Source organism: Parus major, chromosome 2 (assembly GCF_001522545.3).
Source record: "Parus major isolate Abel chromosome 2, Parus_major1.1, whole genome shotgun sequence".
NCBI lineage: Eukaryota > Metazoa > Chordata > Aves > Passeriformes > Paridae > Parus > Parus major.
Window position 1 is genome coordinate 100,862,550 of NC_031769.1, and position 23,489 is coordinate 100,886,038.

The following is a 23,489-nucleotide window of genomic DNA, read 5'->3' on the forward strand; positions in this document are numbered from 1 at the left end:
TTAGAAAAATCCCACTGACTTTTTGCTCCTTGTCACTCAGACAACTCCAATCCACGTGAGAATCTTGACAAAAGCTCTCCTGGGGGTTGTCATGTACAGAACACTGAAATATGTACTTTTGGTGCCATAGTGCTGTGTGACTTTAACTAGCACCACCTTCCTGACAGATATATACACTTGTTTCAATTCACCACTGCCTAGAGAATTTATATTTGAGCTGTTTATATACATGCTCTCTGAACTAAAATTGCTCTCCTTCTCTAAAGTTTAGCCCTCCAAAGCATTTTTAGAAAACAACCATTTCTTCTCTTAGCCTTAAATGGTTAGCTAAAAAACAAGTCGAATTCTCTTGGTTCCTCCATATGTAACACAGGTTTTCCACGATCATTTATGCCAAAACACTCACTGCTGTAGCACCAGTACATTGGTATTTCTTGGTAGATCAGAACAAGGCATAGGCACATGTGCTCCTGCCAGCGTTTTGTACGTGGTGCTCAGAGCTTGTCACCTTTTCTGGAAACCACACCTGCTGAGTACAGTCTATTTGCCTATTTCACAGACATGCTGTGTTTTGATAGTCATAGTGTAAGCCATCCACACACACTTTCTTCTCCTCTGTTACTTCCAAAAATGAGCCTTTATCTTAAAATGTGCATCCTTCTTATTGGCTCATAAAAGGCAACTTTGCATCTCATCCTGAAGGCTATTCAGTATTTTCTGTGCAATGTTCCAATCCAATGCTGCAGGCAGCATTACTGTCAAATGGATTAAAATGTGTTATATTTATATTTTAGATCTATAAATGAAACAGGCATTGAGTCACCTCTCAGTTGATAATTCAGTACATCACTATACAGCAAAGTGACCATGTACTTCTATCACAGTCTGTTTCAGAGCTCTTAAGAACCACTTAAAATTACATATTTAATTTAAATACTTATGAAAGAAAAGGAACTGAATCTTGAGAATCACAAAAAATAGTAAGTATATGGCATAGCTAGGGAACAGAAATATTGATGTGCAACACTGCCAAGACCTCAGCACTACCAGGGGCCAAGCAGACAGGGTTTGCAGCACAACTTGCAAGCCTGACTTGAGCGCTCATTTAGTCAAACGGGTGAATGAATACCAAAGGTGACACCATACTTTTCACTTGGGACACTCACTTTGGCATCTAGAATTTGAGAGGAAAAACACTGATGAGATTCAAACCTTCTCAAAAACAAAATAACTGAAGTGAGATGGTAAGCTACGGTAATTTCACATTGACAAGGATATGGGAAGTGAACATACATAATGCACATTAAGGTCAACAGTAAAAGCTCCCAGAGAGAGCAATGGGTTATGCCTGCCTGACAACTCCTAACCACAGTTTTACAGGAATTTAGAATGGGTCACTCAGCACTGTAGCTACTAACTAACATACATGTGATGCACATTGTCAGAAAATTACTTTAAAACATCTCCACAAAGTACATCCCCGCATAATCCGGTCCAACAACCACCTGGGGAAATGTAGCTGGCCCACACACTCCCCCTTCAATCCTTCCACAGCACACAGTAAAATGAAAACAAATCCCTGGCACACTTCAGTAAGCACAGAGCAACAGCACCTCTTTCTTACATTTCCAAGGAGTGTTCTGGTTGTTCTGTATTTGAACTTGAGTTTGGTTAAACTGAGTACTCCTTCAAAAATCACGCAGTGCAGTAATTCCCAGTGATGTTCATAACTCCTTCACTGTGGTCCCTACATGAAACACCTCCTTCTCTCAAGGCAAGCACCCAGAAGGACATTTGAGCCCCTGACACACAGTGGGAGAAACATGTCTCTACAACTCCAGAGGGTGACTCTGACATGAAGGAATGATTGTATCTCTCATACTGTCTCTACGGAATGATCAATGCCCCTAATAGAGGAACTTCCTAAACTAAGACAGAAGTAGGTGCTTACATTTAAAGAGCTAAAATACATCTTATTTGGGCTTTCACTGTATAGGTCTACATCTGCTTAAGATACAAGTGTCTGAGCTCTCTCAGGAGAGATGTGACATTCATACCAGCTTTTTCTACAGTAACCTCACAACTCTAGCAGGTCTGCAGAAATCAGAGGCTGGGGTTAACTACTGCTTTCAACATGAGAGACTTTGACCATACTGCTCCCACACCCCAAACATCTGTACAGCATTACTGTGGTCTGCTGAGGCTGGTGCTGCATGAAAACACAAATACAAGAAAAATCAGAGAGAGCTAGGAGAGTGTACATGATGAAACCTGTCTAATCAAATGGAGACTCTCCTTATGCTGTCCATCTAAACTGTAACACACCAAATGTGTGTTACATGAGAAAAGAACATGGACTTCAGGTCTCGTTTGCCTGAGAGGAGCTTCAGGAACTTTGTACTTCCAGTTAGAGGTTTCTGGGGCTTTATTGGAAACATATGATACTTGAGAATAGGTTGGTGGCTCAGACTTGCTAACACTGAGCAGCTTAAAATCCATCTAAGCTATTTATGAAATCTTATGCTATCTAAGCTGTTAAATTGCTGGAAAGGTTCCCAGCAGGGCTGTGGCACCAGCCAGCTAACCACTCTCCCCAAAATTCCCAGACATGAATCAGGGCTTGTTCCCAAATGGCAGTTTGGGGATCCTAGTGCCTGGGAGCTTTGCAGTATGAATACCGACTGGTTTTAGCCAGTTGGCCTCAGCAAAAGAGAATGGTACTGGACATAAAAATTTCACTGGTAAATATGCACACCTGAAGTCTGAGCTCAAGTACATTAATCTGAGCACGGAGCAGCCATCCCTCCCAAAGGGGTCATGAAAAATTATGACCCCGTTCTATTCCTTGAATAGTTAAGAGACTGAGCTGTTCATTTTAGTAAGTAGATTTAAGAAAAACATGTTTTATCAATTCTGACTGAAGTTGGCAATACAGAGCCAGCAAAACAGGTGTGAGTTCCAAGAGTTAATGATTCACTTGGTTGAATTGTTGCTGGACTTCAGCTTTCATGAGGGAGATCGGAAAAACCCAGTGCTTCAAAGGATCTTAACAAAGAACTGATGTAGATGAACTCGACTAACATGCTGTCAGAATGAGAGGTAAGTGATATAGAGAAGACTATCATAAGGAATTTTGGAAAGAAATTATCTCCACTGCAACCTACTTAAGGCCAGCATGTAGAAGGAAGGTTAAAGAAAAAAAAAAGCAGAGCCTCCTAACAGTGCAACAAATTTTTAAGTTGTTAATTATAACCAAAATCTGGGAGAAAGTATTAGTGAGTTATAAAACTGAAATTAATCCCTTCAGAGATATGGAATAATCTTTTTTCCTCTTTTATTCTTGAATTGCTCTAGCTTGCTTTACTTATTATGGATTAATTTTTATTAATTGCTAAGTGACAGGTGTCATTACATGCTGAGTTCTCAGTGAGACAAATTAGTACTTGAAGAAATCAAGAATCAATACTAATTTTGCCCAGGGACTATGTGAGAAGTCACAGCAAAAGGACCATGGAAATTTCTGAACCAGCTAACAGGACATGTGAAGCTGCACCATGCATGTCCAGGCAACAGGTACCATAAATTCTAGTTCAAGTCGCAGTAAAAAATCCAAGGACAAGTTCTACTGCATAACAAAAAAGAATTACAGGGTTTTTATAGCATAAGCAATTACCGCACCGTTCCCTCAATGAAACAGAAATTGACCCTTCTGCTGTAAATAATTTTACTTGTTGCTATAAAGAAGTGACAATTATGGGCATTAATAAAACCCAATCCCTTCTCTACCACAGACATCCTCAAACAACTTTACTGGCTGCCTTACAGGTTGTAAAACTATGATTTGCAAAGAGCTGACCCTACAGCACACAATTCAGGCCTTTATGTTTACAGACCCTTAAGCAATAGGAAGGATGCTGGCAGCAAGCAAATTAAAGAGTTTCCTTCACGCTCTTTAGATCGTGTAGTCTCACAGTAATTTGAAAGTCTTTATTTTGAACATGGCATTCGAGAATATTAGAGAGTTAGTAATGCTACTTAAACACGTAGAGCTACATTATTTCAAAATGCCCATTTCTTTATCATAAATACACCTAATACCCAGACTGTTTCATCTGTGAGCTTTAGAAAGGCCAGAGTTCACATTTCATTTTATTGGGAAGCTTTCCAAATTCTGCTGGTAAACGTACAGTTCTGACACTTCTCTCCTCAGCTGTGTCTACATAGGAGTTTCTTTTTTCTCATTACTGTATTACCATGTTATGCCACTGGGAATAGAAGGAAATTACAAAAACATGCTAGCATTACATAATGTGCAAGGCAAGAATTGTGAGAGGACATAGCTAAAAATGCAGATATTGCAATGTCTTTTTTGGCATATGCTGTTGCCATGGTTTTGCCCACACAGAGACTAACATCTCTTATTCTAACAATCAGCATTCTCCCATTTCAAAACTCATTTGCTCACATATCCTGAATTTAGAATTATACTCATGATGTCTGCCTTCATAATTCACTCACAGTAACTAATGGTGTGTTCTCACTACGCAAGAGAGAAACTCAGACAGAGATATTAGAAACTTCAGGAAGGGGATTGTAACTTTGAGGCCCAGATCTGTGGCTACAGTATACTCACAAGAGCAATGCAAGTGTCCCATGGACTTTTCGCAATAATGGAAAGTATCCTGAAACTTTTGTATTTAGAGTGTTTGAAACCCTGCTGCTTTCTGAGTTCCAGTGATATCTGCATGTGTTTCCAAACAGCCTGCCTGGCTTGCTAGGTTGTTTGTTTTGGTTTTTTTTGATTTTTTGATTGACAGTGAAACAATTAAAATCTGCTGAACTCTAGACAAAGTGAGTGATTTTTGTTAAGATCGTACATTTCAAGAATAAAGATAGGCAGTGGCTTTTCTGGAAGGCTGTCAGATTGGAGAATCCTGAAAAAGCTCTCGCAGGCTTTGGATGCCCCCATTTCTTCATATGGAAGCGGATGGGAGTGCTGCATGACCTAACTTGTGTGGCACACTGCCTGCTGCCAGCCTACGAGAAGGGAGCAGACACAGCGACAGAGCAGAGACGATGGCCAGACATGCGGAAGGCTGATCCTCACGGCACCAGTCATGCTGAAGGAAAGGATGAGGCCCTAAGACAAATCCTCCTGCCCTGTAATGTGTGTGGCAGGCATGGGAAGGCAACTGTGACCTCTGCTTCACACGTAGCACGGGGTGGTTCCGTGGGGAACTGCTGCATTACATACCAGTCTTTGCGTTTCAAGGTGACCCCCTCAGATTAACTCACTCCATCCTTCTACTGCCAGTGGGTAGGAATTAGGTGCCCTCTGTCATTCATTTAAAAATGATTACACTCAGTGCTGTTGAAATGGCTAAGCCACATACAGAATTGAGTACTCCTTAAACTTGGGTTGACAAAAGTTTCTTTACACCATTTCGATTTCCTGTGAATCATGCTGTTCCTATGCCAGGGACCGTGTGCAGATAACCTTCATTCCAGCTGTGACAATGAACCAAGTATTTACATGGTGCCTTTAAAAGTCTGGATAAGCCAAAAAGAAATGTACACTTCTGTGAAATTTAGGCAATCTCATGTGTCCCTCTGATGAGGTACTAGAAAGAAGTGCTTATCACTTTAGATAATATGTTGTTTGAAATTTCTACAGTAATTTCCAGTTGTAGTGCAAAATACTTATTATCTTATTATGGCCTTTTGAAGTATAATAAATGCTACTTCTTCAAGGTATTAAGAGAGATTAAAAAGTATGTTTCGAAATTAAGCACTTCAAGTAGAGATGTTTATTTTCCTAGTAGAGTTCTTATTTATGCAAGTTCTTATTTATGGAAGAAGTTGGGCACGCAGGTGATAAAGGGCATGCATGGAGAGTACACAGATTGCCTTCACTCTAGAACACTTGGCTTTCAACTCACATAATTCAAAGTTTATTTGCTTCCTTCTGCATGTTTTCTTTATGATCCTTTTAAATTATACTACCTGGCAATTGCTGTGATTCTCTCCCTCTCATCCTGTCTGGGCTTTGCAGCCCCAGATGCTGCTGGACTGATCCCACGTACTCAGAGCAGGAAGTACTCTGGCTTCCCTAATGCCAAGTATTGTATCCACAGGGATTTGCTAGCTGACACATTTGGTCATCCTGTTCTTTCATTTCTGACTGGAAAAGGAAAGTACCAAATGCCTGTGGGGTCTGTAAGAGTAGAAAGGTAGCCTGAATGGGCAATTAACTGTCCCGAAGAGTCTAATGGGGCAAACCCAGCTGAGCCAAACTCTGTAAAAATGTAGTATGAAAAGCAGATCATTACACAGAGTAGAACCAGGATGGTCTCACCTTCTTTCATCCATTTCTTCAATTTTGCTTATTTCCCAAGTCTACTCCTCACAGAGACTTGCTACCTCCAGGTAGTTCCAGTGTTATCTGAGCCAAAACCTTTGGGATGTTTACTACTAAAGCTTTTTGAGGATGTGGCACAGAATAGCAGGAAGAGGGTGTTACGGGGACAACATTTTGCTGCTTACGTAAACAGATAAAAGAAGTGGAAACACTTGACCTTTATCACAGCAAGACTGAATAGAAATAGGTGCAACAAAGAAAACTTCGTTCTCCTGCTGAAGCTAAAACCTTCCAGGACAACTTTTTTCAGAGGAGGTCACAAGAACCTTTTACAATGCAATGTGACAAACAATCTAAAGTTCTTTCTAACATAGATGAATATATAAATAGCAGATGTGTGCAGTAACCAAGCATTACAGTCTTCATTCCTGTTTGTGAGCCAGATCTTTGCAATGAATTAGCATTCCTTGGTTGAGTATATGGGACTGACCAACTTAGATATTTGCAGAAAATTTGGCCCCCAGAGTCTTCTAAAATTTAGGTTGACTTGCCCTGGAGAAGTAAAATGTACAAATGGTATTGCCTTGGAAGAGTGAGTCCCCCCCAAACAGATGTTGAAGAGCCCTCACAGAAAAAATATTTGCATTTTTATGCTTTTTTATGCAAATTCTTCAAAACTTCACTGACTCTTAAATTCAAATATCTGAAAAAAGGGAATATCTGCAGTAAGACATATATTACACAATTTCCACAAAGGGATCATCTTAAATTAAACATTTTTTGTTTCATGTAAGCCTTGCAAATTACAATCATTCTAAAAGTCAAAATAGCTTAGCCAGCTGTTAAAGAAGTGCATACATTCATCATTACTGAATGCATTACTACTTAAAACATACATAATTCCAAAATAATCTCCTTGAAACAAAGACAGCAACAGCTATAAAACATGCTGGGCCTAAAACTGGAGACAACGCAAGCAGTATTTGTTGTATTAAAAATCTGAAAAAATGCATTTCAATCATGTCCAGTCTTATGAATTCAAAAACACCCTGGAATGCCATTTGGCCTTCATGATTATTGTGTGTTTTATCATTGTAAACAGAGCTTTCTGAACATTTCTATAAAGTCTGTTTTTTGAATCAACATTTAAGCAATCAGCATTACACCTTCTTTCCTTTGATGTTGTGCTAGTTGTGTGCAGACTCTAAGTGGCATAAAATAACAGGATTTTTTTTATTTAAGAAGAGAAAAATAATTTAATCACAGGAAAAACAGCTGGACTTCAGAATGACCTCAGGTATCAGTTTTGTTGACGTGAATGGCAGAATTTGTGGTCTCCTTTTCCATCTCAGGAACTGAAGAATTTTACGTGTCATGGTTGATGCACTGATCAATGAAACAACAGTCATTTACACTGCAAGTTTAGTGCAGTTTCAAATATCTGCATTAACCAAGTTGGTAGCTGTAGCAGAATCAATAGACAAGGCATTTTGCCTATTGTAGTGTGGATAAACGAAGTATGACTAAACTTTTAACACCCAATGAATACAGATTAAGATGATAAAATATAGATTTTATATGCAGGATGTGTTTTTCAAGCAGTGCGCTTGGGAGTGGAATGTACTATAAAATGTTAGAAGTATTAAGAAATTCTTACTTTCATTTTCATTCTGCTTCACTCAGCATTTACACTCTAAGTTTGCAGTCAGCCTTCATTTTATTTTAAGACCTGTTGCAAAGGACCTCGGTAAATTTGCTGCTGTGTGTTCAACTGTCAATTCTACAGCTTCATGTCACTTTAAATCTCTCCTCCTATTAACCATTCATCCACTTATTTGGCACACTTTCATCTCCTAATGAGCTCCCTTCTATTGTCAGTGAAGTTTCTGATATGTCACTACTGCCACAAGAGCCAATCATCTTTAGTTCACAATGCAGATAAAAAGAATGAAACCATTTTTTTATTAATAGCCTAATACGTTAATGTTTAAACAATGACTTCAACTTGTACCATTTTCATCCAGATGCATGAATTCAGAAGGACTGCACTAGAGCTTTGTGAGATAAAGTCAGACAAATATCAAATAATTCTGTTTCTAATCTAACCTGCTCAATCAGTTTCATCAAATGTGCTCTAGTATTTGCTGCTTTTTTCCTCGGGTGGTTCAAACTCCTGTGATGTGCTACATTTTCTTTTTAAACAGGTGCCTGAATGAACGACTGAACAGCATTTTCAAAACACAGACCTATGTACATATAATATACCTAAGTAACAGTAAAAGCTCCTAATCATATGAATTGTATGGATATTCTGAAGAAACCCAAAGAACATTTATTTTCATTCATGCATATACAAGCATGACAGATCTGTATTTCCCAGATGAACAGAAATTATCAAAAACTTCAGCATCAGAATGAAAATATATGATAGCCACTCAGTATAGATGGAAACTCTTCCTACAGTAATGGAAGAATTAAGGAGGATACACAATTACCCAAAAGGAAAAACATCCTAATAGCTGTGAAGAATCTCTCTTTCTCTCATCTTCCTTTTTGTTTATTCAGAGTATTGAGCTCATTATTGGTTCTCATGTAGAACAATCTAACAACTTCTCTGTCTTCCTCACTGAAAATCAGGCATCCTTTATTCTCATCATGAAGAACTTACACAGTACCATGTATTTGGCAGGAAGATAAACCTCTGAAAACTGGAAATTCATTAATGGATACTATATAACACTAAAGAATTCAAGACACTGGTTTTAAAGGTTGCTTTTTAAAATTATAATTTCTGCTATTGTGGTCAAATAATGTAAATACTTTATGAATGCTACAGTACACACTGTTTAAATTGGCTAACTTACTAAGAGTTGACTACCTTAAATCTGTGAAGTAAACAAGAAAACTGAATATTAAAGACAGTAGCTCAGCATAAAAAATGTGATATGCCCTTGAACTTATAACACTGCAGTAAGCAATTACCTTAAAGAAGCCACCCACACAACAGAACTATGGCTTTGTTCCTTATCTTCAAAGAACAAGCCACTTGCATCTGGATCAAATCCTTTAAACAATACATGAACACTCAACATCAAAGCACTTTCATTTTCTTCAGTTATTTAATTTAATTAGAGCTAATACAGACATGAATTTAGACACTGATTGCTGTATAGAAAATCCCCAGAAAATATGCTCAAGAAATCAATCAATTTGGTTTTTAATTTCATAAAAAATTTTTCCCCCAGTACCTGACAGGAGCGCCTCTGCTCTGTGCAGGTTTCAGCAAGACTGTCACAGTGCTGTCAGTTTGATTCAAAGGTGTTTCAAGTTCATATGGTGGCATAGAGGGTGCTAGAATAAGAAAAGAAAAGAGGAAAATAAAATCATTATTCTTGTATTTCTTCTTTCAAGAGCTGTATCTTTATTTGAATATGCAATTTAAAAGGCTTCTTCAAATACAAGGAACATACTACAAGTCTAAGATGTTTTCTGTTACAATGCAAGCATGAGACGAGTGTTGAATAACTTCAGGGGAAAAAAAAACAAAACAACAAATACCAAATAAAGAAATACCATCTCACTGCCAATTTCAAGACAGGAAACAGATACTAGTGGGAGTAAGTTTGCGGAAACTATTGAGAATCCATGACTTGGAAATGAAAAGTTATCTTAAGAACAGCATCTGCAAATGTGCATGTTGAAGTGACTTGCTTTTGAAACTAAGCCCAGCTTTCTCAGTATGACAGCTGTATCAGGATGCACTCTCAGAGTTTGTTTTTCCTGGAATTTTAACTAGGACTGTAAGTGTCCTGGGTCTATTGTCCACCAAGACAAGAGTTTATCTTAGTCTGAAGCCCCACTCAGCACTTTTGCAAACTGCATCTTCATTAAAGATTTACAGTTGTGATTAAAACAAATGATGCCTCAGTTATTGCCTTTTACTCTTGTTACTTTCTTCACTGCTATCATCTACTCACATTTGTATCATTACATTGGAGGGAAGGCTACTCAGTTAATTGGTTATTTGACAGGCCGCCGTATCCTTATTGTTCACTTGTTAATGGTGCTGCACAATTAATAGATTTAAAGGCTAGAGAAGCAAAAAGTGGTCATTGCAATAGTCTCTTCTGACTGCAAGAATAATGCAGGGCAATTAACTTCCCTAAATTAATTCCCACTTGAAAGAGAAAACACATTTAGTGGGAAGAAGACCTTTTCCTTAGAAGATTCTTCCAAAGATTCATTTAGTTCTTCTCAATTCATTTAGTTTCATCTTACTGGATACTTTGTGTGTACCATACCAACAAAATGTATTATGCTCCACATACAGATAGTATCAACCTATAGCAAATTATTTTCAAGTGTATTTTCCAAACATTTACATTTTTCCAGTAGTATCTGCATCAACTTAAGAGGTAAATGAATTTCTCTCTTTATCCATAGCACCCTACCTATCCAAGTAAGGATTGATTTAAGAATTGCACTGTACTCCACAATTCCTCAGTCTGCTGTGAAAACATTAAAATCTTCATTGCTTTGCATTGTTATTAACCAGTTTTGAAATGTTTCACAGATAAAAAAAAAATCTTCAAAACCTGCATCTCTTGTATGTTGAGAGGGTGTTACTCTGTTTCCAATCCTCGATAAAGGGCCTAAACATTTAGACTAATAATTTTAAGTAATTTGGATACCACTTAAGTCATACTTCCACACACTGCTTTAAAGGTTCAGGCACACTTTGCAGTTTTGAAGATTCAGAATTTGTTTATATAATGCCCCATTTTCAACCTGGCCATCCTGAAAAGAAGAATGGACAAGAACTGTATCTTCAAAAAGCTGCATGAACTATGAACATTTTTTGGGTACTCTCTCATTTCTTGTCCTTTTCCTCCTGCCCACATCTTAGCAAGTCTTTTGATTTTCTTAATTTATGACTCCTAAATCCTTACTTGGTGTCTTTACTAATTTAAATGTCCCTACAAAGACCAAAACTGGTTTTCTGTTCCAGATACGAGTTGTGGCTCTTCCAATCATAACCCTTAGTCCTGACTACTTTTTCTTTTCTCCAGTTTTCATTGTCTACATTAGGACTCTTCCTCCTCCACACTACCTACATCTAAAGAAGGAACTTATTAATAAACAGAGAAAACAGGATATCATCATGTAATTGTAAAATAAAACACAACAACTATTTCTAATACATAAGATCACTATTCAAAACACGTGACAGGAAATTTAGAGATTTTTATTCAGAAAAAAATGCAGTCCAGAATTAGAGTAAAATGCAAAAACTGGTCAAATGGCACCTAATCTATTCTAAAAACAGTGAAACCTTTCATCCAGAAATGTTCAGGAGTTCTGTCTCACATCTGTCCAAAATGGAGAGCACTGGCCACATGAAAGAGCCTCAAAGCTTTCCAGTGAGACAATTAGATCACAGCCAACAACACTGCAAAGAGGGTTCCATATTCAACAACTAAAACACCAGTCAGGACTTCTTAATTATATTAAAAAATACACACATTTTGTTTCCATTTTAAATTCATCAGCAATTGGTTTCAACAACCCATGGACAAGGCATTAACACTTCTTGTTAGTACAGTAACTAAGAGGAAGCAATGAGAGAGTGGGGTGCAGACAAGACAGTCTGCAGAACCTTGCCACATGAAGACTTGGAGGTTGGCCTCACTCTCAAGCACTCCTGCAATGCCTGTTCCCACTGGGGAGTTTTTGTTGGTGGCATATCATTTTAGAAAAAAACAATTTAAGATCCACTACGACTCCCAAATGTCCAGATTCTCATCCATACTCAGTAGTCCCCATTCCTCATTCTAATAAGGGGTGGTCTCATCATCCTAACTCATAAAAAGTTTTGCTGTGCCAGAAATTGATTTTTGACAGAGAAAATTTCTGTTCAGTATTTGAAAGGAGATGGCAAACAAACTCCATCTTTACTGATCAGAGTTAATTATGTTTCACGTTCCACACAGAGTTAATTGTCTAACTTGAAAATCAGCAACAAAATTTTTGTTTCTCTACAAACAGCTGTGTTGGCAATAACTTCCATCTTGCATTAACTGTCCTTTCCTATAATAAGATAGGAGAGATTATTTTATTTCTGATAAACACTTGTCAGTTTTATTCATTCCAGTGAGGACAGAAAATGAGGAATGGGGAAGAAGTACACAGAATGAGAGTTAAAGAAAAAGAAGATTTTGTACCCAAATGCTTTCTGGAAAGCCCAGTTGACCACAAATATGTAAGGTAATTTTCTATAAATATTATCAAGGGGCCAGTTTATTACTGAACTCCCAGTTTAATTCTGAAGCAGACTGTAGAGAAGCGAAGAAAAAAGGGATTTCAACCTCAGCTTTGAAAACATTTTGTCATGAATTACATAAGATTTTTGGAGGACGCAATAATATTCCATTCCCTCAATGAAGTGCTCCCCTGCCTCAAGGGAGGGCTTGAAATATTGGTCAAGGATCTGCAGAAGTGACAGAGTCATGCTGCTGTTATTTGAAACCCACTAGTCCTGATGTTCTTGTCTGATACAGTTTCATACCCATTTCAGTCCCCATGCCTGTTAGACACACAGGCAGCCTGGCAGCTAACTACAGTTTCTAAGTGAGCTCTAGACGTACAGCATCTCTGCTCTACTCTCAATTGTTCATGGCTCATTAAAGAGATTTTCCAGCACTGTTACTGTTCTAATTTAGAATCATGTCAAGGCTGACTAAGCTCTGAATGAACCCCTCATCTTCAGGTCCAAAAAAACCCTATGCTAAATGTTGCAACTGCAGCTGGCACTGGCTGCAAACACATAATTCACAGGGGATTCTTGAGTGATATGTTACAGCTGTGAACAGGAATTTCAAAATACTAGCTAATATTTAAGCACTTGGAAGTTCTTCAGATATGGTAATATATGTCACTTTGACATCTTCGAGGATGAACGTGTTCTTCCCTTTTTCAATTTGCTGCTTGATAAATTCTAAAGAAGTAAACAACAAAAGAATTACCTAACTCATTATCATAAGAAAATCAGATTCTTTGATCAAGTACCTGATATTTTAGTAGTGAACTGATTTGTTATTGGAGGTCCGAAGCCTTTAGCTGTGCTGGCTCTGATGGTAAAAGAGTAGGTGGTGCCAGGATACAGTCCAAAAAAGAGATAGTGCGTTTCATTTCCTAGCTTTGAGACTCGTCCACTTTGATTGGATAAATCTATTTCTGGGTCAAAAGAACTGACTGCTTTGTAGGTGATCTGCAAAAGAATAAGAAAGTTATAAACTGCCTTGAGCAGATGGACAGAGATTGCATCTTTATCCAGTAAACCCTCCTGATGTATGCGCTGTCAGACATTTTATGATAAGTTATCTTACTCTCCTATACTCTTCAAATCCCAAATCCCGCAAAGGGGCACAGGAACTGAGTCGTAACTCATATGAGTTATTACTTTTATAGATACAGAGACTTAGAGGCAGCTAGATTACAACTCTAAAGGATGGGTTCAGGCTTACATTAATTCCTTCAAGATGCTGGATTTAACAGTGTCACATTTTGAATTCATCTTAATGTTGGTTTTGATCAGCACGAGTAACAAAACCAAAGCAAACAGGTAAAAACAGAGAAGTGACCAAGAGGGGGTATAGCCCCCCACCCCAGTTCCAGCTGACTTTACTATAATTACACTTTACCCTGAATAAGGTTATCTGTAAAAGATGATAAGGGCAGCTTAAGTCAAACTTTTCAGAAATTGGGTAACGCTTCTATTTTAGTCTGAAGCTTAGCTATTACAATTGCTAATTTGGATTTTTTCAGGTTATTATATTGTACCTAGGTCAGATTCTCATTTGGAGGGAAGAAGAGATAAATGTTAAGTAATATATGCAAAGTGTATATTGTATCCCCAGTTCCTTCCTTGATTCAAACAGTATTTTTAGTTTTCATTAGAAATGTTAATGTAAGTTCACAGTAAAACTTGATCCAGACTTCTTCTATTAATTACTGATTTCTATGCACTGTAATGAGAATTTAAAAATATGGACGCCATTTAAAAATATGAAAGCCGTTAAAAAATTAGAAAAGTAAAAATTATTCACCCCTCCTTTTTGCTTTTAAAGTTTCATTTTCATGTGAATAATTCCAAACCCCTTATTATATAAAGTGATAATAGACATTCTTTTTGCTATACTTATTCAATATAATTTTAATTAAGAGGACCCATAATACAGCAAATAGACACCTCCAAGTGTCAGTGTTACACACTTTAAACACTTGCAATTTCCTAAAACCTCTGACCTAATGAAAATTGATTTTTATATGAGCCATCTAATGTAATATCAATGAAGTGCTGAAAATTAGTAATAAAAACCTTCATACTATTCAGATAAACCCTGACCTTATTACAGCAGATATAGGCATATCCTCTACAAATCCGCATCCATAAACTGAACTCAAGGTGCCTTAAAAAGCACCCAACTGACCCTTCTACTTCTAACAGATGACAGAAGACTAAACCACCAACTGTCTGAACATTTATCAATAAGGAAATTAAGGTAACATACTGCTCACATCAATCTCCCTATCTCAATACAGCTGATGGAGTTATGTGTGTGTACATTTAAGGATGAACTGCTCGGATACAGTGAGTGTACTCAGCAATGGAATTAGACATGCAGGCACGTTCCTAAGTAGAAATGGGATCCACCACCGTGTGTTTCTATGTACATAAATCCAGCAACAGTAACAACATTAACACTTAACTAAAACATTCTGATCCCTGAACACAGGCAACTGTCGTGGTAGCTAGAAAGTTGTTAGCTTTACAAAAATCAATTCATACTTTTTCATAACATTTTATCCTCTTACAATAAAGTAGTTTTCAAAACAGTATCAATAGGTTACCATTCAATTTAACTTTTCTTTTACACTGTATCTCATTTAGGTGGGTTTTTTTAAACAAAGCATTTCAATACCAATTTTGTAGTAAGGTCAGGTAAGAAGCTTAACAGTGATTACTGTCTGACAGCTTAATCTGTGCAGTCTTTTGTCAATTTTTCTAAGAGGTATTCAGGCAGAGCTTCCACATGAGAAAAAGCAGTGATTTTTAGACATCTAACAACATACAATTTCGTTGAATTTGCATTTTAAAAAAGCTAGATTTTTTTAAATTATGCCTGCTTGTTTCTGTTACAATAGGCTTCCTATAATGAAGCCTATCTAAATGTGACGTTGACTGTAACCACTGTCTTATGTCTCTTATTTTTTAAGAAATTTGCTAAGATCTGTCTTTCAATCTTTAAAATACTTGATCTAGAGTACTAGACAGAATGCCATTGGTTCTAGATATAGCAGGCTTCTTAAAATTGGCAGTTTAAGGACATGCTGGCTCCTGCATAATCCACTCCTAAATTATATTTACTTTTAAATGGCTACTGTTTTAAAAATGAAGCTAATTTTACATAAACTGTGAGAACATATTGTTTTTTTTATGATTATGCACTTTGAAAAATCAGAACTAGACATAAAACGTGGCAGATTTCTAGATACCTCATACAAAGTAATCACACCATATGTTTGCGCTGGCTCTCTCCACTGAAGAAAAATCTTCTCTTCAAAGGTACTCCCTTGAATGGATTCAAGCGGCACAGCACTAGGGACTAACAGATTTAAAAAAAAAAAAAAAAAGTGGTTTTAAGAAAAATCTCAGAAGGACACACTCTATTTAAATTCTTGTACTGCTGAGGCATGAAAAGCATCCCACCATAATTTCCCCAAAGACTGAAGCAAAGGCCAGGGTAGCTCAGGAGGAGAACGATTTATTTAACAAGACAGTGCCATTATGCGTCACCTTCAGTGTGAGAACAAATTAGTGAGCATCTCACATTTCCTGTAAACCTCTACTGATAATTAAAAAAAAGGACAAATCAGCTTTTTTTTAAGGAACTAGGTGGTATCTCAAATAGGAGTTTTTGCAAGTAAAATCTACTTGTGATATCTACTTACCAACAGTGTTACTTCCCAAAGGGGAAAACATTAAACATTCATATACAAAAATGGACAAGCATTGAAATAACAAGGTATACTTCCAGAAGACAGAAGTAGAAAAGTTATCTTGGAAAGATGAGCTACATATTGCATTGAACAACAACACTCACTGACAGTAGGCCTGAAAACCTACAACACAATGGACATAAAAAATGTGAAACAGTCAAAGTAAAAATCTGACATTATTAATTTTTCTTGAAGTCTCAATGTGGGAGAAAGACCTGTGAAGAGTCAGGGATATCAGAAGGTTCTGATTAAAGGTATGCAAGCTGCTCTCAGGTATCTACTTGTGTTTGCCATTTCTTCTGCAACCATTGCCTCATCCCCAGATAATGCAATTTTCAGAGAAGACATGGGCATGTATCTGTGATTCTTTTGTAACAACACTGGCAAAGTAATGTCAAAAAAAAAAAAAAAATCCAGAAAAGCTCACACAGGACTGTTGTGAAGGAAAAGACATTATGGCATCAGCACTTTTACAGAAACTCCATGTGAAAATCCAATAGAAAGATACACATAACATCTTCTATTTGCCACAGAAAGAAGGTGGAAGTGACTTGCTGGAGTGGTTGAAATAACTTCTCAAACCCCTTCCTGAGATTTGCTCGAATGGTAAAGGAATAGAAAAATCTGCAAGCAAGACATTTAGTGACTCCTTCCTGTTGGCACTTCTGGTACAGAACTTCCTTTTCCTACTGTTCCATGCTGTTGCTGTGGGAGTTTACAAGGTTTAAGGCTTTTTAATCATCTCTCCATAGCTCTCCAGAGAGCTCCTTCCTCTACCAAGTGGAAGCTCCAAGGATACAGGTTCTGAACTGGCTTACCAGTCCTGTGTGCACCAGTAAAATGACAACTTTAGGGAAACCTTAATTCTGGGCACTGAACCTTGTTTCCAAGTAGGAGAGAACTGGCAAAACTCATTTGGAATTTTGAGATTAATGATTTATGTGTAAAGGAAGAGGAATAAAATATAGTGTAAGTAAGCTGGAAGTAGAGCAAAGCACTGTGGTAACCTCTCAAGTTATCTGAAGGTCATAAACTCTGAGCAGTTGTGACATACAGGAGTGGTTCAAATACTGGCAGAGGTCACCTAGAGATGTACTCAAACTCAGCTGTACAAGGCCTTGAGCAATCTGCTATCACTTGATCTTCTGTGAGCAGAAGGTTGGACTAAATGAGCTTTGGAAGTCCCTTGCAACCAACAAAATCCTGTGACTTGAAAAATTATGATGATTATTTGGTTCAGTATACTCTTGTTTTATACTCAGACTTACATACTTCACTGAATGTGTACTCTACACTAAAAAGGTATAATTTTTTTCAAGGTATTCTCTCAGACACTGACACTGGTTTTTAATAGGTCCTGAAATAACATGAAATTCAAGAGGGACAGGAACTAGACATTTTAGATAAAACACAAAAACATCCCAGACAACAATAAGCTCTTTAGTGTTGTCATCCTACAATTGGACTGAATTAAATTTAGAGCATGACAGCACAATTAATTCTAATTAAACATTTTTCTGTTAGCTATGCTTTGCTGAATAAGCTGCATTAGTAACTGCATATTCCTAAATTGTTTAATTTATTCCCTCATATATTTTGATTAGAAATTAGTACTACATAAAACCAATACAGCATGCATTAAATAATTTAATAGGCTTAAATGACAGACTTCAAGTATTTATTATAAAAGAAGCTCATCATTGCTGAAGTTTTTACTAGAAATATTTCCATCATGTTTTAAGGAAATCTATCATTGATCTGGAAGAAAATATAAATCCATTTGTGTTTAGATTTCAGATGATTAAAATGGAAGGAGGACAGATTTGTTACATAAAGCAGTGCCAAGTCATTTGACGAGTTTCCTTTGGACTGTATGCATTTGAAAGAACCAAAACCAAGGTCAAAAAACTAAGGTACACTTGTAAGGGGCTATATATCAGCACAGAGTATTCTGGAAAGGTGAAACTGATTCCTGGTGCATGACCAATTCAACAAGGAAGTCACATTTTGGTATTGTAGCTAACAGAGCTTCAGTAAACTCTCTACATGTTTACACAAAACAATATCAGAGAAGACTTGAGAGGATAGTATAACAATTTTCATAAAATATTACTAGAACATTGCAGAGATACATTGCCCAATTCTGCTGCCTCTGCCTCAAAAAAAGACATCAGCTAATTACATAATTTATTATTTATTATTTATTATTCATCAAAATAGAATGAGTTTTAAAAAAATATCTGAAAACCCCATATGAGTGGAAAATTAATAAAAGGAAGAGAATAACTATGTATTTCAATGTCTGTATAAGGAATATAGTGTCTGAAGTAGCAACAGTGTCCAGTGGTTAGAAAGCCAAAGACGGAGAAACTGAAACTGCCAATCAAGAGGAAATATTTAGTGCAGAGCACATCACCCAGTAGAGGAGCTTCCATAAGGATAAGATGACAATCACCTGAAGATTCTTCAAACTGATACTGGAACTTTAGAGAGGGAGAACACAGTTCAAGCAGAAGTTACAAGTTTAATGCTGAAATGATTAAACTATCGTGGGATGTTATAGGTTATGTGAAAGATCACTCTAATAATGAAGTTTCATAAAAATTGGTGAGGCTGGTATAAAATCTTTACAAATTTTAATGGAAGTAGAACATGCACGTATACAGAAAATGTATGCTATCAGGTCATGCACCATGTATATGTAAACACAAAAACTCACCATCTTCATCCGTTTGCACGACAAGCTCTTGGCTTTCTTTCCGTCCTTCGGGATTCATCAATACTAATTTGATGCTGACATTTGTGTAGGGTGATAGGTTGGTAATTGTGTGCTGGGGATGTGAACTCTCTGTATCCCAGCTGACTTCCTCTCTCACTTGCTCCTGTCCTCCAGCCTGGTAGCGGTAATGGACTGTGAGGTTGTAGCGATGGCAACGTGTCACATTATACCCAAATGGCTCCCAGCAAATAGTGATCTGCCTAGATTTGATCTCCACAACCTCCAGTCTTCGTGGCCCACGCATCGGATCTGCAAAATTACCAGCATAATTCTGGTGTGATTACTTCTTCGTATTTTAATAGTCACGTGAGAAGGAAGTTGTACAGTTCTACAAGTAGGACAGATAAGCAGAAACAGAAATCCACTGCTTCATAGAATGGTTTTATAAATATATATATATAATAATATATAGTACTTTATATATATATATATAATATTATATAGAATAATAGAATATTATGTATAGAATAATAGAATATTATGTATAGTATAATAGAAGCATAGTCTCTGAAAAAACAGGAAAAAACAGAGAAAAGAGTGAGCAGTGTCTTCCGAAAAATGAAGAGGAAACAAAACACTGAAAAGTTCTTATGATTCAACTTAAATTGCATGATACATATGAGATGACACTTTTTTACCTATGTGTTGCTTGCAAAAAGTAAGCATGACTGATTTCTTTTGCACAAGTTATTTGTATTAACACTTTCAGAGCAAAAACCTGAACAAAACAATTGTCTAAAAAGAAAATGTCGTTTCAGAGTAAACTTGCAAATACATGTTGATTTTCTTGCAGGACTGTTTATACAAAGGCTAGATAGCTCTTCAGCTACTTCTTATTTATTTGTTTTTAACTTAGGCTGAATGCAATTTCTCAGTCTATTTGTCCAGGACATTACGTTGATATCCCAATTTCTTTAGAACAAGATCATAGGGTTTTTTCCCACAAAAACATTAGCTGTTAATAGTGCAAATACCTCAGAGTGTTATAGTGGTTTAGCAAAGATACAAAACAAACAAGATATTCTCCTGCATCTGTGCTTTTCTAGAGATCTCCCAGTTGAAAATGAGCCATCAGTAAAAACTACCAAAATCTATACACAAGCACCAAAGATTGTGTTAGATAAACTTAAATTTTTCTCAGTCCTACTGGTCACAGCAACTGAGACGGAAAAGTGAATTAAAATTTCCACCATATTACAGCAGAAACACTGAGCTGACACCCCCCACGTTTTCAAAACACTGTCATTAATGGAGCTATTATACATATTTAGCAATAATCTGGGTTTTTTTCATATTTCAGTCCTCAAAAAGATTAAAGACAATGTCAGGTTTTATCCACTGCTTCACTAGTTAAACACTTAGAAGACTTTTAATGAGTTAGAACACTCTTATACGTAAACAAATTAATATGCATCTTCCTCCTTTTATGTTTATTAATCAACATGTCTTCACTAGGAATGTTCTAAACAATTTACACAGGATTTCATCTTTTTACTTTTTAACATAATCCCTGCATGCTTGAAATATTTGTTCAAAGATGTTATTCATCTTAACTCCTTGAAGAAAAGGTGTTAAAAAATTGCTTGTTCTAACATCTACAAAGAAGGATATTTTTTCCCCTTTTAAATCATTCAGCTGCTTTTTAAATTTCTTTAAATTAATTTTCACTGTCAAACAATGTTGATAACCAGTATAGAATATTTGGCAATTGGTGAAAAAATGGAAAAACAAACCAAATTCTAATCCTGGTCTCCTTTCTAGTGACTTGACTGAGAGGTAAAAATGTCTCCACTAAGCATAAATTGATGTTGAGCCATTTATCTGCTTCCACATTCAGGCATCCCAGCTAAGAATTCTGGCATCTGGGAGCTTTGCCACATTTCTCTTGCTACCACAATTAAAATTTATATGAAGCAAACCTCAAGGACTGGCATATGGACTCAGTAATTTCTTAAACATTTACTTCTGTGTAGTTCAGACATAAACTTAATGGAAAATGAGTTTTCCTGTTTTGTTTTTTTTATTTAATTTCAGCTTCTAAGAATTTTTTGTTTTAGGTGAGATGATGAATAGCAAAGGACACTTGAGAGGTATTGTGTAACTGTAATTGTATCTGAATGGGCTAAACAGAAATAAAAAACCAACAAAATTGAGGTGACCCTGACATACAACATTAAACAATTGAACAAAGCTCCTGGCTGCAAGAATACGGAACAGCCTGCTTAGCTCCACAGTGGGCATATCAGAACATTCACAGGGGAGCTGAGAAATCATTTTGTTAGAGACGTAAACCTAATTCATAGCATTTTAAAAGAGAAATTGAGTGGCTGTACAAAATATATGGATCAAAACCTATCCAAGATTTCTGCCCAGGACAAAGGTATTCTTATGTCAATTTACCTTAATAAAAAGTACAAGTTAGCCCTCTAGTTAAATCTAAGAGAATGACAGCTACATTTTCACCTCCAACAAAAGAGACAAAGGAAAAAGGAGTTTAGATTGTAAAAGATAGAGACTGTACAGCTTACCCTTGATATTCACAGGACAAAGCTCATCAGACAAGGGCAATACCCTGGTTGCTTTGGCTCCTGACTTGATTCTTTAACCCACAGCATCAGATAGGTAGACAGCTTGTATCCATTTTTCCTACCATTCATTCAGAGATTATGCAACTAACGTTGCCCCAGTGAACCCTGTCGTTAATGACTGTTTTAATGGCGCTATTTTTAACCAGGAAAAAAAAAAAAAAGGCTAAGGTAACAACAGAATTTTGGATTAAAAAAAGCCACGTGGCTCAAAACAGCCCTGAAAAATAGTAGTTAGTGCAACAAAAGATAGAAAATGAAGATTCAATTTGATCAATTTAGCAACTAAACTGAACTTCTCTGGAGAGGTATCACTGTATACGACAGAGGAAATATTTTGCAGAATGGAATCACAGAATCGTGAAGATTAGACGAGATCTTCAACATCATCAAGTCCACCTGTCAACACAGCACTGTCACTGTAACCCCTAAACCACTAAACCATATCACCCAGTGCCAGATCCTGATGCCTCTAAGCACCTCTAGGGACTGTCACCCCCAACACCTCCCTAGGCAACCTAATGACTGACCAGCCTGTGAAAAAAAATTTCTAATTATCTATCTATCTATCATCTATCTATCTATCTATCTATCTATCTATCTATCTATCTATCTATCTATCTATCTATCTCTAATGTAATATGGTTCTGAGAGCACAGCACATCACTTCCAATACACTGGAAGGTATATGCTCTTCATCAGGCAGGATGCAGGATACTTGGGGAATGGTATCTGTTAAGCAGCACTAAAAGAATGACAGCTAATGACCGTGACTTAAAAGGTAAAGCTGAATTAATTGCTACAGCATGATGCCTTCAGTTAGTTGATTTTATTTTCTTCAGAATTTATCACTTTCCCATGGAGAGTTCCCAACTTTAAGTGAAGTAGGCATCCTTCAGAGACCCCGTTATTGTGCTCATGAGACTTGCACTAACTATCCCTGTGAAGTGGAAGGCTGTCATCCCAGCAATGGTTTGTTGTTGTTATCTTGCACCAGGTAAGGTGAGTGATAGCTACACAGAGAAGTGTCATTTCACAGTTTTGATCACAGCTGAAATCACACCTTCTAGAGCAGAAGAATAAGGAGTTCAACACACCACACTGACTGTATTATATACAACATATGCAGTTCATAGCACGAGCACCATTTGCTGAGCATTTGCCTCCTCCTTGCTCAGTAAATGCCCACCTGCAGGAGTTACACAGCCAGATCTCTCCACCCACTGCAGATTTCTAAGTGAACCGAGCCTCTGTTGCTCCTCAGTACTCCAGCTATTTTCTTACACCTTACTGGTACAAATCATGAGGCAAATGGGGAAAATGAGGCTGCCCAACTCATAAGAGAAAAGGTTTTCCTCCCAAAGGAACACACTGTCTGTCAAGCCCTGAAGCTCAGCCAGGTAGTTCTTTACCCATTCCCCTGCTGGTGCCTGCAGCATTTTTCATACTGCTCTTCTGCCAGGTTCAGCAGGGAATCAGGCAGTGAATTCTGACAGTTGCAGCTCTGACCTGAGGGACCAACAAGCCTGGTTCTAGCCCTTGGCAATTTAGCATCCCATTTAATCGGTGATCTTGGCTCCTTTTCTCCTTCACTCTGTTTTCCTGAGAATATGGAGCACAGACTGACAGACAGGATCAATTTCCATTGCAGCTGCAATTCACAGCTCATTTCTCTGGAACTTCACTCTACCTTTTACCACAAGTACAA

At 37.2% G+C, this 23,489-nt stretch overlaps 1 protein-coding gene across 11 annotated transcripts in view; it reads right to left on the reverse strand.

Moving 5' to 3' along the window:
• PTPRM (protein tyrosine phosphatase receptor type M) overlaps positions 1-23,489 on the reverse strand; it is a 441,320-nt gene that overhangs the window by 194,142 nt on the left and 223,689 nt on the right. For all 11 annotated transcript variants that reach the window (XM_015618484.3, XM_015618479.3, XM_015618477.3 and 8 more), the window contains exons 8-11: positions 19,137-19,445; positions 15,914-16,023; positions 13,424-13,625; positions 9,607-9,709 (exon numbers count right to left, since the gene is read on the reverse strand). In XM_015618484.3, coding sequence (XP_015473970.1) covers positions 9,607-9,709; positions 13,424-13,625; positions 15,914-16,023; positions 19,137-19,445 — 724 coding nt within the window. The remainder of the gene's footprint in view (positions 1-9,606; positions 9,710-13,423; positions 13,626-15,913; positions 16,024-19,136; positions 19,446-23,489) is intronic.